The 16,395-nt window shown below is 44.5% G+C and overlaps 1 protein-coding gene across 2 annotated transcripts in view; it reads right to left on the reverse strand.

Moving 5' to 3' along the window:
- The window catches only part of lef1 (lymphoid enhancer-binding factor 1), a 43,377-nt gene that overhangs the window by 17,983 nt on the left and 8,999 nt on the right, over positions 1 to 16,395 (reverse strand). For both annotated transcript variants that reach the window (XM_051386256.1, XM_051386257.1), the window contains exon 4: positions 1,771 to 1,903. In XM_051386256.1, the coding sequence (XP_051242216.1) occupies positions 1,771 to 1,903 (133 nt within the window). The remainder of the gene's footprint in view (positions 1 to 1,770; positions 1,904 to 16,395) is intronic.

Here is a 16,395-nt window from a genome sequence, read left to right on the forward strand (position 1 = left end):
AGAGAGAGAGAGAGAAAATAAGAGAGATTTCATTTTAAGCATCTTCAGCTTAGGCCTGCTGGTTTACACACACATGAATATGCCTGGGGAAATCATTTGCAGCTAATTCTGAAACTGGATCGCTTGGACATGGATTTCTGTTGGGCTGCGAGTGCAAAGATCAATTATAGTAAGAAAAAGACCTCCGGGGTCTTTCAGTTTTTGTCAGAAACTTGGTGGATCTGTAAGGACTAGCAATACCAATATGAACGGTAAAATGGAGAGCATTACCTCATGAATTGTACAACACGACAACAAATTTCCGAAATTCAAAAGCATGCATGTGCGCACAGTGTATTCATTGCTCAACTGCATGTCAACACAATTCTTTGCTACTTCCATTAGAAAAATATTCAACAAAATGTGTCTGATGCATGATTCCTCTGACGTATATGGAGCACAGTTTTCTTTATATGTCTCTCTCCCTTCATCTCACTACGCTGTGTACTCTTGTGTTCAGTTCCACATTGTTATTTATAGCTGGTCCCTCAGAACCTCCCAGCCTCATCATCATCTTCATCATCGCCTACACCCTGTCTGATCCCTCTCCTCCTTTCAACTGGCAGCCGCAGGAGAAGAAAGCCAGGAGAAGAGAAAAGGTGCGGGACAAAACTATGGAGGGGCCCACGTCTTTTGCGTTTGTGAGAAGCTGCCAAAGTCTCCAGCTGTGCAGTGCTGAGGAGCTCCTCTGCAGCTGTCAGAGCTGCGGCTTGATGTTGTTACTGAGGCAAATAGTGCAGGGGAAGAGGGCAGCAGAGCTCAGTGCACCGTCCCACAGGCTGCTTCAAATGAGTTCATGTGAAGGAAGCTGATGGAAAGGAAGACTTTGCTGTGACACTCTCTGGTTTGTGTCTCTATTGATTGCTGACAGTGTTGGCAGGTAGGAATGTAAAAGAAAAAAATACCTGAGGTATTCAGGTTCAGTTTAATGCAGACTCAAGTTCACCATTCGGCATATTGTAATATTTTAAATTTAAAAAAATCACACTTTGTTTTTCGCAAAAGCATAATCAAGGCCAGTGGTAACCCTTTTAAGTTGCCAATCAGATTAAGTTGCTGTTGTTCTTACTGACTCATGGAGGTTGGAATGATGCAAAAACTACATCCCATTGCAAAGTAATGTTTTGTTGCAGTAGGGATGCACCTGTTTAACCCCGATTCTCCAAGACTTTTGATTGCCGGTTCAAATAAAATTCAACGATGCATATTGACAAAGATGGTACTGTAAAATCTCTCCATTAAAGCCCTACTGGGAGTAACGAACAATCTAGCCTATTAGAATATCATTATAATGATCGAGATCCGGACAGTATCAGCGACGTTACTGTTCTTAATAAGTGGATCAGGTATCTGCCAATATGTGATTGATTAAATACAGTCGATGTTATCATTGTGTTTCCACTATCACTTTTCCACCAAACAAAGTTTTTAATTCCACCGCAATCTCTGGCCTTATCTCAGCTTCAAGCAGGGAGACATACAGATTTTAAATTTGGGAGCACTGGTATCAGATCTGTATCGGCCTAATTATTAGTTATTCTTTCGCTTACTAAAAGTACTTCAGATTATTCCAAAAACATTGCCAGTAGTTTGAATTTGTAAAGCAAAAGGATGACTCACAAGGAACAAGGATTATTCACAAAGTTGTATTACAGCAACCCTACCGCCACTGTGCCGGCTGTGAGTGTTGTGTCACTGTGTGTTGCTCTGATTTATTTGCTTGCTCTCTACCTTGTTTGTTGTTGGCATCCTGGGGGTGATGACCGGAATGGGATCCTGGGGCGAAGTGCTCGTCACTGTACGTGATCAGTGGGGTGAGTGGGTGGACTGCATGGGACGGCTGCACCACAGGGACTTTGTTGGACTGCGAAGAAAAATACAAGAAGGCTTAAACAATATGAAAGATGACGACTTTATATGTGAGCTTCAACTGCCTTATTTCATGCGCAAATATGGCCCTGTTCCCTACCACATGATCTGGACACTGGCACGGCACATAAAGTGTGGGTGCTCTGGCTCGTTGTAGATGTGGGTGAAGGGAAAAAGTAACTAAAAAACATTTCTTAAATTTCTTCTCTTTTAGTAGCTTGAGCACAGCACCTCAAAACTTTGTTTAGCCTAGGTCAGCAGGACTGAAAACCCTATTCCCTGAAGGAAAGAGGAAAAACAAGTCAAAGATGTGCATGAGCATGCTTGAGACAGCAAAAGAGAGTAAGACCTAAACAGAGCTGGAGCGAATAGGAAGAAACAAGCGATAGAGCAGAGAGGGGAGAGAAAAGAGAGATTTGCAGGGTAGAGTTAGAGCAGAGGTCTTAGGCGGGAGATCAAAGGCAGTCATTAGCTGGTGAATAAGGGGAGTTCATTACAGAGCAAGAGCCGGGGGAAGGAGAGATGAGGGATGGAGGAGGAGGAGAAGGGGGGTTGGCTATGGAGAGTGAGCGCGAGTGAGACAGATGTCTGCAGCGGTACTTAATGCAGGGGTAATCACGTCAACAGTGGCCTGGCCACAGGCCCCCCATCCCTGGCTGACTCAGAGAGACCTGCCTCCTGACAACTAAAATAGACGCAGCCAGGCCCAAAAAACCCCGGCCCCAACCCCCAGCCAACAGCGCTTACATGCTTCAGCAGCACTGAACACATGGTAATGCTTAGCCATGCTAAATCTACTATTCACAATCTGAGCCCAGAGCTGAGCTGGAGTCAAAATATCACCTCCACAGGATATATGGCTAATCGGAGAGACATCAGTTCACCGTTGGGTGAGAAACGTCTTTCACCAAACGGCTCCCACACGCTTCGAATCAAAGAGTTTCATGAAATTGTAATCAGCGGCTCTCACGGGGAACAGTCACCTGATTAATAATGTTGTTGAAGACAGTCATCTAAATTTAGTTTGAGCATACATTTCTGAAGAGACGAAATAATCAAGGGACTGTTCTTTATTAGCTCTCACCTCGTTGTCCTAGGGAGGTGTCCGCCAAGGTGACATTCCTGAAATGCTAAGTGGTGACCGGTGGCCATCTACACACACACACACACACACACACACACACACACACACACACACACACACACACACACACACACACACACCCAGTATACACAAAACCCCTTGGACACAAGGGTGGTTGGAATGTCTGCGTTTCCCCGAACCTTTCGCAGACTGGCACCGGTCTCAACTTAAGACCCCCCCCACCCCCCCACTTCTGGGAATACAAAAGAGCAGTATGTGTGGCGTCTGTGTGTGTGTGTGTGTGTGTGTGGAAAAAGTTCTCAGTATCCTCGACCACATGACGCGTCATCCGCATCAGACTCTTTATCGGGGTGGGAATCTCACATCTCCCAAGGCCAATTTCTTACCCAGTTCGTCTCTTGATATGAGCCTCATAAGCTATCATCTGGCACAGTCCACACTGCACCATTTGAGATTGCACACGTTGCCCCGATTCAGCAAAAACAAGCAAATCCTGCCAGAAGACTAATAAAGCCATCATGCAGAGGCTTTTCACATTAGCCCAGGTGAGTTTGGTTCTTTGACTCAGGTCAACAAGAGTCAAAGGTGATGGGATAATCTGCAAGTGTGGGAGTGTCAGACCTCATCCTACAAAGGGGAGGGCTTATTAGTAAAGGGCTGCTAACCCTAAAGGAGGGCTAACCAGGGCCAGGGTGGCTGGGACATGCCTACACCAGGGGCTAAATGATAGCATTCTCGCCCATATTATTTTACGCCTCTCCACTCCCATTTGTTATCCTGTGGGAATGAGATAAGAACCTGAGGGATTATCATTTTAACTTGAAGTCTTCTCCAACTTGTAGCAGAGGGAACACAAAGGAAAAGCCAGTGGAAACAAAAGTTAGTCTCTCTTGGTCACACACACACACACACACACACACACACACACACACACACACACTACGATATTGCAAGAAATAAAAGGTGATTGACTCCTTAGCACCCCAGAAAGCTAGAGGCTTCCGACATAGAGGAGAAACCCTCTTTTATGCTTTTCCCAGTTACAGCTGTCAAATCCCATTTTTCTCAACTTCTTAATAAACTGCCTCCATTGTGGCAAAATCCACCAGGGTAAAACCTCTGTGACCAATACCGAATTTATGGCTATTGGGTGCACATTTACATAAACTGCATGCCATAACTAACCACGGTTTACTTTGTGAAGAAAGGACGAGCAATGAGTTGTCATTTAGGCGTCTTACATCTTCATATCTTACTAAACATTCTTACATTTTCATGATGGGGAAAACTGAATCGGGGTTAAGTAAAATCCTCACATGTTTTGACTCTTTCACTCTTTTAAAGTTAGTCATTACGGGCTAACAGCCGTCATGGAGCCACCATTTTAAATCTTCCAGGTGGAGACTTGTTGGCTTGCTGCACCCACTTTGCAGATCTTGGCAAGGTTACACACCAAAAGCATGACACCCCTTTACCACTTTCCTGGAGGAAGTTGTTTGAGACACTCAAGTGACCACAACCATAAGGTTCATGCCACGTCGTTGCAATTTGATTCCCTCTCATCCCAATCCTGACTCTAAAAAGGTCCTTAGCAGCAGCGGTGTTGCGATGGAGGCCGGCCATATTGGAGGTCCCTTTTATTGTACAGGAGAAATAATAGGCTTAGGATCTTTCTATTCATATTTTTCAGGGAGAGCGAAAGAGGAGAGGCGGCGAGGATTGAAAAGAAAACGTTCCATTTGGAATTTCATATCCAGGCTTGGCCGGCCCTTCTAAAGAACCTCTCAGATGTGGTTTTAAGAGAAATTCATTGTGCGGAACTGGAGCTGGCAGGGAGCCCTCCATGGAGGAGACACTCCAGTGTGTTTCAGCACGGGGAGCCAATGACTTGGCGTGCTGTCTGAAATTGGGGGTGGGGAAGGGAAATGGGACATTTCGTTTTTTGTTTCTTTTTTTGTTTTTTGTCTGAGGGAGGATTTTACTGACGGCACGCCGGTGTCTCCGAGCTTGTATTTTGTCAGATTCCACCAATATCCTGCCATGGTTTCTGAGCATGAGTGTGTGTTTGTACGCATGTCTATGTGGTATATGCAATAACTATCCCCGCAATATTGCCTTTTTAGCATCTCTCTCCCTTCTCTCCCCTCACAGCACAGCTTTTGTACTCCACTCAATTATACCACTTCTGCAGAGTGGAGTGGGAAAAAGGGAAAGCGGGAATTTTATAATAATCACTTCCCACTTCTGTAATTTATATGCAATGAGGACTCTTCGTGCCTGCAGCTACAATCAAGTGTGTAGAAACCATGTGAGGTGTTTCACAAACAGCTGGGGAGATGGCAGCTCAAGTGGTGGCGATGGATTCCCATGCTGCTAAATCTTTTCACTAAGAAGCCCTTCTCACCCCAAAACCCTTCTTCACCTACTCATAGGATTTTCTGCACTCTGGAGGAAAAGGGATGCATCAAAAAAATAAGGCCAGGGATAACAGACGAGAAAAAAAATAAACTGAGGCAAGAAACTGTTTTTTGTTAGCAAACAGTATCATCAAAAGGTTTGCCGTACATTTCCAATAAAATTACATGATTCCCACCGCCTGAGGAAATCATTTACAATAACTGGCAGAGAGCACACACCCTTCTATGACTGTTTAAATATCATCTTTGGCTACTGTTTCCACCGACAATGTGATCATAAAGAAGGCAAGATTACAGACGGAAAGCCTCTTTAAATCCAAAACTTGGAGTATGAAGCAAGGGTGTGCCCAGCACAGATCTCAACCTCAGACCAGGTGTGCACTCCCAGGTGTGTTTGTGTGCAAGTTGTCGGTCCTTTTCCCAACAAAAGTGAGCAAACATTCTCCCATAGTAGCTTCACAGCGCAGGAAAAGAAAAGGGACCGTACCTCCCCTCCTCCCCTCCCTCTTTACCAAAACCAGTGGAGACCAACCTGAGGAAGCTTAAATAAATAACCAATTACCATTCGCGGAGCGGGTTGAACCCCACCAGCTTCGAGTGGAGTGCTAAAAATGGAATGTTTTATTGGCAGGATGGCCCCTTGGCCAGGGGGCTTAATGTAACGAAACCCAATTAATGAAGAAGAAAGCCGTGCCGCCAGCAAGCGAAGGAGCGCCACGCGCTCGGGGTAATGAGACGAACAAGCGAAGCCAACCACAGGGACAGGAGTGGAGGAGGCTACGAATAACAGGAAAAGCCTGCCCTGGAGAGAAATTTACATCTGTGAAGCGTCCCCCCCCCCATCTCCCTCCTCCTTTCATTTCAATCATAAATCCTGCGTGCTAGTCAGAGTCCAAAAGTTGAAGAGAAGCAGTGACACTGAAGGCCGAGGCCAGTTGGTAAAAATGGGAAAAACACAAAAAAAAAAAAGGTATAAAAGGATATCACAAACTTGAAGAAGAATGGTGTTTGGTAGATTACTTAGAAGGCATATAGGCCGCATACAGTACCACATATGAAAGGTTTTAGTGGCAAAATAGCCGCACATGTTTATCATGCGAGGAAACTTGTGACGCTGTCCTCTAAATAACACGATTACGCCCACACAGACGCACACGCCAACACATTAACTAACGTGACCGACACATGCCACTGCATAAACATGGAATCCACACAGAAAGCACCAACTCAAAAGGCCCTGCACATACTGTAAAATATGGTCATGGTACTGCAATAACTCTGCATTTAATGAATTTAACACATACATGCTACATATGAACACAAAAGGAGCTATTAAGAGCCGACTGTCTTCTTTCCCACCACCACCAAGCACAACTGAATAGGACGAGGTGGATTACCCATCATCCTTCAGTTGGCATGAAGAGCATATGCTCCAAGCAAACCAATCATGCTAGCTTCTCATACTGACATTCGGAATGTGCAAAGAAGATAATTTGTGTGAAATATGCCTGGCCCAGATGAAAAGACTTTATCCGCTGTTCAACTCTTAATTTCTATATGTCGCAGAGCTATTAAAACTGAGGGTGAAGCAACAGAACATTAGAAATTATCCAGTTGCTATTTTTCTGCAGGTTAAGCCACAGTGAGTTAAGTAGAAAGTGTAAAGTAAAATGACAACAGCCAGTCTGTTTTTAACGAGTCGAGGCCTTAAAAAGGTCACACAAGACGTCATGAAGGTTTGAGTTAGATGCTGCAGTATAGGGTGCAGCTCAGTTGAAAAAATTAAGTTGCAGCCATGAAATAATGCAAATTGTGACTAATTGTTATTAAGGTTTCTGTTTTAGGTGTGTGAACAGTTTTGGCTGATGTATGTCTAATACGTATCCGTCATTGTTGAAAGGATGCGCTGGTGGTATCCCATGAAACAAATAAAAAGACCAAAACCAATAACATTTTGTCTCCCAATACTTTTTGTCTTCAAAAGTATGTCTCTGGCTTTCAGTTCAAAGCCCATCTTCCTACTGATGTAAATCTTTAAAACAAACAGGTGATGAATGTATGGTTTCACTTAAAGGAACAGCTGGGCATCGTTTTATTTTTCCGAAAATGTGACATTAACAGGGCTGAACAGTGCATTTGCTGGGGGCTATTTTCTACAGCAAATGAATGTATGTGGTACTCTAGTGAGAAGATAACAGTGCATGTTCGACTTACGCAAAATAAATGACTGTGCCCGTGTCCATTGTAATGGAGGAGCATGTCACCCAGCGCAACAGCTTGGTTTGCTGCTGGTTTGGTTCATTGATGCGTTTTGTTATTGTTTTTTTTGGCCAGTCTTTGGCGCAGAGGATATAAAATATAATCATGCTTTGGCTACACGGAAAATAATTGTTAGAAGGATCAATTCACTGTTGGTTTTGGTCCTTTCATGGGATTTGTTGACAAGAGGAAAAATACAGAATCTCAACAAGCTTATCCTTCACATGCTTTAAAAAAATAATAGGATTATTTTCTGTCATTTTACATACATATTCCACATTGTAATATATCACTATCTTGGTATTGGTATTGAATATTGATCACTATATCACTATCAGCCACATTACCAGGCCATAATGTTGGTATGCGCTGCTCATATAAGCACAGGTGTGGATTTTGGGCCAGAAATGTTTCTGTGCCATATGAAGGATTGTCGTCGTGTTCACTCTATCCAAGCACTGTGTGGAAGTTGAATCAGCGCTGAGTGGAGGTCGGCTCCTCCACTGCTGTGTTTGCAGAGAGAGAGTGTGTGTGTGGTGGAGGTGTGGTGGGGGTTGGGCCGCTGCTCTGGCAGAGCCCTGGGCGAACTGCAGGATGTTCACCTTGCGGCGGGGCACAGGGCTCATTATCACAGCAGGACCTGGTCACATCAAAGGACTGAGGAAAGGGCAAACATTCTGCTGAAGTGCCACTGTCAGCAGGCCTGCGAGCGCACACGCAAACACATACACAAAAGGCAGACCGCACACACACTTGAGCACCCACAAGGCATATCACCCCACAAAGAACATGGCTGCTCTCTGAAGCACCATCACCTGCCTCGCATCTACTGAGACATGTTCACTGAAAAATTCCACCAATACCTTAGATGACTCCAGTCTTGCAGAATTGTGTCATTTCTCAGCACCAGTAGCACGAAAGAGACATAAACACAGCTATCTGCTATATCTGTCACCATATAATAGTGGAGTCATAAAGCCTTTAGCGGCGTCATTGCCTCATTTACCTGATCAGCTGTGTATTTCAAACCAGGGGAAGTGTTGATCTTGGGGTCCTATGTTTGAACTGAGCCTTTAAAGCTGACCACAAGCAAAAAAAATGTTCAGAGCACACTTTATTTTTCTTCCTGAATCAATCGGCAATCCCTCTCCAGCAACTATTTATAGCAACCCTGCTGCTGCATTAACACACTGCATGATTTATCATTAGAAGCCAGCTCTGGTCTGCTGAGTAGCTACATTCATGCCAGGCAGGCTGGTGGTGCCAACATCCACATTCAACAACAACACTCAAAGGCCCTCAGAGATCTACACAAATAAAATCGCAGCACAAGCTAACTTTGTGCGGCGAGCACGCTAAAACCTTAGCCTCCGCACAATACTAGATACGGAGCGAAAGAGGGAGAGAAAAATGCAGTGCAGAATGGCGGAAATGTGCTGATGAGTTGCCTTATGCAGGAGCTTCATAGATCCGTCGAACAAGAGCGGATTTGCCTGCTACACCTAGATAGTGTTTCCCCCCCTCAGCTTTTGCCCAGGTATTCTGGGCATGAATGGCTGTCAGTTTGGATTTGGGAGCTCAGCGTTGAGGGGGAAAATAGAGTCTGGTGGGGGTCTTTGTGTGTGTCTACCTGTGGAGACGAGAGCAAGAGACAGTACACTTCTCACTAAGCCCAAGCTAGCTCCGATGCAACATTGCACATTACGTGCACGGAAAGGAAGGGGTAAATATTAGCACTGCAAGCTAGCCAGGGAGAGCAGGACGTAGGCAGACAGCAGCAGGCTGTGGATGCGTTGCCGTGTTTGCGGGGAAGGTTTTCAATGGCACACACCAGGAAAAATGTGGATGGGGAGGTGATTTGAATGAGAGCTGCTTCTGCCTGAGCTGTAGAGAGTATTGACCTAGTTTTCTTTCTGTATTTCACTCAGACAGATGCACACCCACCAAGAGAATGTGTAAGAATAGAAAGAATAAAAATATCGATGGGCTTGTGAGCCTGAACCACTGACAACTCAAAAGGGACACAAAATGGAATTCACAGAAACAATTGCTGAATTTTGTAAACAGACGGGGTTAGTGTATAGGTTATGTAAGGTTTAAAAACCGCGGGTCACAAGAGGCCCTATTGCCTCAGGTGTCATGTGTCCTGGCCTTGTTCTGTACTTTTGACCCCGTAGTCACATGATCAATGCTCTTTTCACCTCAGTGAACAATTGCACTTACATGTTGTGTCTCCATTTCCTCCCAAAATGAGCTTTTTACATAATTAGACAAGCACTTAAAGCTGCGTTTTTAATTATGCTACAAATTGTATGACCGTTTTGGATCTGGTTATAATGAGGCAAGGGTCACGCACCAGTGCTAAGAAGCACTCATGGTTGTGGATCACACTGCAAACCTTTCTGCTTATTCACATCATAGACTGTGCAACAATACCAGCAGCCCACTGTTTGGGTGTGATTCCACGTTTTAAGGGATTAACTGGTAAAGACTACCAACAACTGCCTTTCAGCCTGGAATTAGTCATTAATCAAACCACACATTTTAGGACTCTTTTCTAGCCCGGCGCACACGCCCCTGTTAAGATCTGAATGAAAAGCACAAAGCTATTCAAATCTGATCCTCTCCGAACAAATGGCTTTTCTCCATCCCCACAGACGCAGGGAACACTTCAAGAACCTCTCCAAGGATCTGAACGGTCACATGAAAACTCTGCCCCATCAATTAGCTTTGTGGCAGGGTTTTGTGGGCTTTAATACAAACAAAACAATGACCATGTAAAACAAGACAACAGACAACGTCTGCTTATCCCTTGATACCTCTAAAGAAATGGTAATAGTGAATTTCTGGAGCACAAAAGGGACTCCTTAGGCTCGGGGCATATGGTTACAGCAACATTATAGGGCACACTCATGCACCTGATGCCGCAAATCTGAATGATAAGCCATACAATGAACACAGAGTGGTTGTAATTCAGCTCCTAGCTGGATGTATTCAGAGGGGACTGTGCATATGTTTTGATATAATCTCATTTGTCTGTTAGGAAAGCGGACACACATTCAAATGTTGATAGTAAACTTAATATCTTGGTCAGATAAAAAAAAAAAACAATGCAAATATGGCACTTTTAATATTTCAACCCTTAGCAACCATGAATGCAAATCTTATTTTAAAAGGTATTACCTATAACTGGAAAATCTTAACAAACCAAAGCAAGACAGAAACATTTACAATATTTTGTTTTACATAATAAGGGCAAAGTCTTGATCCATTCAGATTATTTCTAGAAGTTTCTACAGTGTAAACGTGGATCAAATAAAACTTAAAATAAAACTTTGTCACCTTATGACAAGTTAATGTTTTGTTCAAGTTGCTTACAATCATGTTCGCTCATCTTTGCAATCACAGGCAGCAAAAGTACCAAGTGCCAACATCTACCACAGTAGGGTAGGCTGTGGTAATCCTAGAGCTGCAATTCAAGAGACTATCATAAACTGTTTTCACCCTTTCATAACAAAGCTGGGCAAGGTCAGGTAGCCACTGTTCAACATTTCAAATAAAAGTCAAGCAGAACTTTTTCACTGCATCGCTGCTTCGAGAGGGAGCAAGTGTCACTGTTTGCAATCGGGAGAATTGAAAATGTAGATTTGCAGTGCGGGGTGCAGTGGGCACTTACATTTCTCCCTCATCTTTCATCTCGAAAGAGGGGGTGGATTGATTTGATGTTTTGATGCATTGTTTGATGACGGGCAGCTCAAAGTGGAAGAGGCCTCTGTGATGTCTCTCCATTGGAGCACATGAAAAGCGTCACCTGGCCCCTGAGCCGAGGGTTATGGCTGCTAGTGGATTTAAGGGCTCCTGCTGAGCTGGACGGTGGCTCCATTGATGCCACATAATCCATTCGGCGTGACCTTTATATTTTTAGAGTCAGCTCCGCTTCCCTGTCAGCCTGCCTTGTTAAAACTATGGCAGACATCAAGGTCCTGATCAACTCTGTTCTATTATAACAGGACATATATCTAATTTATTCAATGTGTACGTCCCACAACAAAAATAAGTGCCTTCCATCACCAACCAAGCAGTCCGATGATCAAAAGAAACATGGAGCACAAGGCGAGCTCATCAGATGAACAAACACATTCTTGCTGGATATCTTTGTGGGTTTCATCATCCTGCATCAAGTGACTGCTGAGGGGGAAAAAAAACAAAGCCTTGTTCTCATCCCTGTGACATCAGCGCTTACAGACAGAGCGCAGGGGAAGAATCAAAGCCCAAGCAATCATATATTTCCAATTAAATACCAATAATGTGAATCTGATTTTTTTCCCCTCTGCCCTCAGCCCAACCTCCAATTAATTGTTTCTGAAATCCACCACAGAAATATCATAGGCTTAAAAAAAAAGTCATACAAATAAATAATCTCATAACGTACGCTAGGTGGTATTAGTCATGAGCATCAAACTCCTACCACGTTCTAGATTTGCCTAAACTAGGAGCAAACATAATTGGGATAAATCTCCTCAGTAAGCCACATAAAAAAGCAGAAGGGTGTAAATTGTTACACTGCTGTGTGTTAAGACACTGAAACAGTTGCACAGATCAGACGAGCTGCAGCAGCAGGGAAAGAGCAGCATTCAGCTCTGCTGTTTTCCTCTGTGACTTGGGGCCACTGAGTTTTTCTCCAGCCATAGTAAATTGGGCGCCTGGGGCAGCAGCCTTGGCCAAGCTTGCATTTCGGAGCCGACTGTGGAGGGCATGAGGGATAGAGATATGGCACTGGAGGGGGGGGACAGGGCGGTGGATGGTGGGGGAGGACTGGAAGCACAGCGGAGGTGACATTACGCACATGTTTTAACACAAAAGGCGACCTGGCTCGTTAGCACACTAACTAGCGAGCTCCATGGCGATCATCACTCATCATTCTTTCTGTTCTCTCTATCCACCTCATCATAAATATGGCTACATCTGCAAGTGTAATCACTCCATTGTACTCTGATTTTCTGCTCTGCTGGACAGCAGCATGGCAGCCTGCTTTTCAGCACCTCTCCCTCTCCCCTCGATCCCCTCCTTTCCCTCAAGTGCTCCTCGCCTGTTCCTGGCTACTCCTTTGCTGGTGAGGCCGGTGTGTCTCACAGATTACAGAGCTCCGGTCGCTCAGGTAACAAGAGTCACTAATCTGGCTGGGGTTGAATTACACATAATTGCCTCGGCACTGTGATTGATTTCAGCCCTGGAAAGGAAAAGACGATGCCCCCCCCCCACAAAACACCCCCACCTCCCTCCCTGCCTCTCTACAGCGCTCACGAGCGGCAGCCAAGACTCTCCATCTAGTAGGAGGCAGGAGGCTTTGAAGAGATCAAAGCCAAGGCCGGGAGCAGTTGCGCGCCCTGGGAATACGGGAGAGAGGCTTTCTGCTCCTCAGCCCTATTTTCTAGCGTCATGTTGGATTGCAGCTGTATTGCATTTCGCCAGTTTTCTTAATGCTCTTGGTTTTGACTTTGACATCAGTGATCCCCCTCGGTTTCTTCAAAAACAAGGGGGGGAGGAGAAAAAAGAAAGTGACTGAGGAAGAAAGAGAGAGAGAGAGAGAGAGAGAGAGAGAGAGAGAGAGAGAGAAGAGAGAGAGAGAGAGAGAGAGAGAGAGAGAGAGAAAGAAAGAAAAAGGGGTTACAAAGATCTACAGACTGATTTTTATTTTCACAACTCCATAATTGGCCAGTTCAAAGGAGAGGAGGGGAGAATGTAGCATTTGTTTTCAATTCTGCAGCCGATATGAAAGGAGCGACAAACTTTTATGGGTTTCCCAAAAATTAAAGACAGGCTTTTTTCACAGTCAAAGAACAGGGTGTTTTTTATGGCGAAGACCACACAAAATGAACTGATAGCAGAGCCCTCCTCTTTGTCCTCCCACAGAAAGCTCGACGGCGTAGCGTAGCTCTTACACCATCCATGTGTACACGTGCGTGCACGTGCAAGTCTCCATCAAAAATATGCGTCTAGTGTATGTGTTGGAAATAGTCAGACGAAGGGAAAGCGTTTTGATGTTTAGCGCAAAACCACAAAAGGAGACATGAAGAAAGAGCGCAAGCTATATCCATCTATTCATTTAACAGCTTGGCTAATAAAGCCTGGTGGCGAGAAGGCACCCTTTGTACTGTAACTATGCAGGCCCTATACCAACCTCACTACACTGGGGACCATTAATATTTCAGCGCTGTCAGATACACATTGCATGTGAGCCTCTTTAGCACTCACACCCACAGCAGAAAGAAATAATGAGCTTCTGAAAAATATGAAACAGCACAGAGAAGGAGGGAGGGCGAGAGTGCGCCAGAGACTGACCAACTTCATACAGAGCAGCTATTGATCATAGCTCTATTTCTTAGCTGGACAAAGTGAGGGCTGTTTGAGCTTCTCTGAAGTCTGGACACAGCCGGCAGGATTTGCACCCATGTTTCACTCCTGTGGTCCTATTGTTCCCTTTTGCGACAGTTTACTAGCTGGAACACTGCTCGCCTCTATATAGACCTACAAGCTGTCAGGATGAAGTCAATAAAGCTATTCATGTTTTTACTCATTTTATGACTATATCAGTTAACAGTGAGGGACTGTGATCAACTTTGAGGAACTACTGTCAAGCTTCAATTATGACTTAAGGACTGAACCGGGTCAATTAAAGGGAAACTTGTGCTGCAGGGGCAAAGAGATAACAAACGCAGACTTTAATACTAGTTTTGGAGCTGTTGATTTGGAAATATATTTAATTATCCAGCCAAGTTCCTAAACTCCAACAAAAACATCTTCCCCCCAATATCCCATTTAACTACGCACAGTCATAATGTCGCCAAAAGTTACGACAGTTGCACAATAAATTGACAAAAACACTCCGTGCGCCGCCCTCCAGTCTCCATTTCTGATCCACCCTTACAGGAAGTCCACACCCAGGCCATTCAAACAGAACTGGGCATAAGGGACAACCTTGGCGAGGCCCTCCGCTGACCCCTGGAGATCAGCGGCAGGCTGCTGGTGAAGAGTGAAGTCCTCTGAGCAGGTGTTGTGGGCTCAAGCAGCGATCTGTCCATGGAAGCCTGACTGGCTGGCTCCAGGCAGCACAGCTTGATTGGTTAAGCTTCCTCCAATTCAGTGGGAGGATGGGGAGCGAAGAAAGTGTCATCATCTATGAGTGCTTCGCTTTGAGCAGTAACACATGCCCAAAAAAAAAAAAAACATCAACTGGGTTAAGTGTGTGCCTGCACGTCATGCTCACAAACCATGACCGTCTCGATTGCTTTTCTCAGCCACATAGAGAAACACACAATATCAGCACTTTGAATACTTAATGATTTTAACTCCCTCTTTCATCTGTGTCACTCATTTTTCAAACAGTAACAGAAAAAAGCAGATGTTTCTAATTATATCCACTGCTTGCTTTGTTTTTGAATTTTTTGTGTAATTACACTGCCTTAAAATTGCCATGCTAGTTTTAATGTGAATTGATAAAACGCAAATAAAAATTTTATTGTTTTAATGTCTGTTTAAAAGTATAAACACACACACACACACACACACACACACACACACACACACACACACACACACACACACACACACACACACACACACACCTACCTATCTATTCTTTTTACACTCTCGCATCAAGAAAAATAAAATCAACCAGAAACTTCCCGGCCCTGGTAGACAATCGCTCTGCTGTGCTCCATTTAACAAGATGAAACACACTGATAAGGTGATTGCAACCACATGGCGTCATTAGCGCCGTGCATATGGAATAAATGTGTCAACCAGCATCACCGTAGAGCGGAGGACGGAGAGAAACCTTGGCGTTAATGTTGCTGTTGATAAAACACCACGACCCGGCGGCACTACAAAGAGTCTGAGACGCCAAGTGTTTCTTCTGTGTGAGGTCCCTTGTGCTGTCCTTCATGTGTACACACATATTTCACTGTTTGATAGCGCTGCGAAGCAGATGACATCAATGTCAGCGTGACTCTTTGATACGTGTGCTGCCTGACTTAAGAAAATGACTGATACAGCATAAAATTCTATTTCTGTCTTTTGACAGTTACTATATATTCTGTATTTATTTTTAGACTAAAATATACAGAGACAGTCCTGTACTAAAGACTACTTAAAGAAAACAAGCTGACAGTGAAGTGATCATATGAGTCCTGCTTCTTGAAGGCAAAATACTACATTTAGCTGTAGTAAACTTCACAGCATGTCCACCCTATAGTGAGACTTTAAAAAACTACACAAGGTGCCATAAGCTGCCATCTAGAACATTATGTGTGGACATGGAAGGCTGCTGGTAAATGTAGTGTTCTCTTTAACAGGGATCTTCCACGGTAGTGCTGGGGGCATGAGCTCAGGACACACATGGCACTGAGGGACACCAGAGCGGTCCTACCAAATCCCGTTAGGTAAGCCTGGGTTAGTGATTCCACGCTGCGAGACACTGGCTAGCAGATCCGTCACGTTCCCACTACATCAAAGGAAAGTACAGCGCTGCACCCCCTCCACACCCCCTCTTTCTCGCCATGAGGATCTGCAATTGAGGGTCCAAAGGGAAAAAAAGAGTGCACAGCAAAGGAGAGGAGCTCTCTTTACTCCCCCCCACCACCACCACAGCAGCAAAACTCGGCTTAAAAAAAATAATAAAAAATCTGCGATTCTATCCGTTTCTCT

The sequence above is a fragment of the Dicentrarchus labrax genome, unplaced genomic scaffold (assembly GCF_905237075.1).
Source record: "Dicentrarchus labrax unplaced genomic scaffold, dlabrax2021, whole genome shotgun sequence".
In the NCBI taxonomy this organism is placed as follows: domain Eukaryota; kingdom Metazoa; phylum Chordata; class Actinopteri; family Moronidae; genus Dicentrarchus; species Dicentrarchus labrax.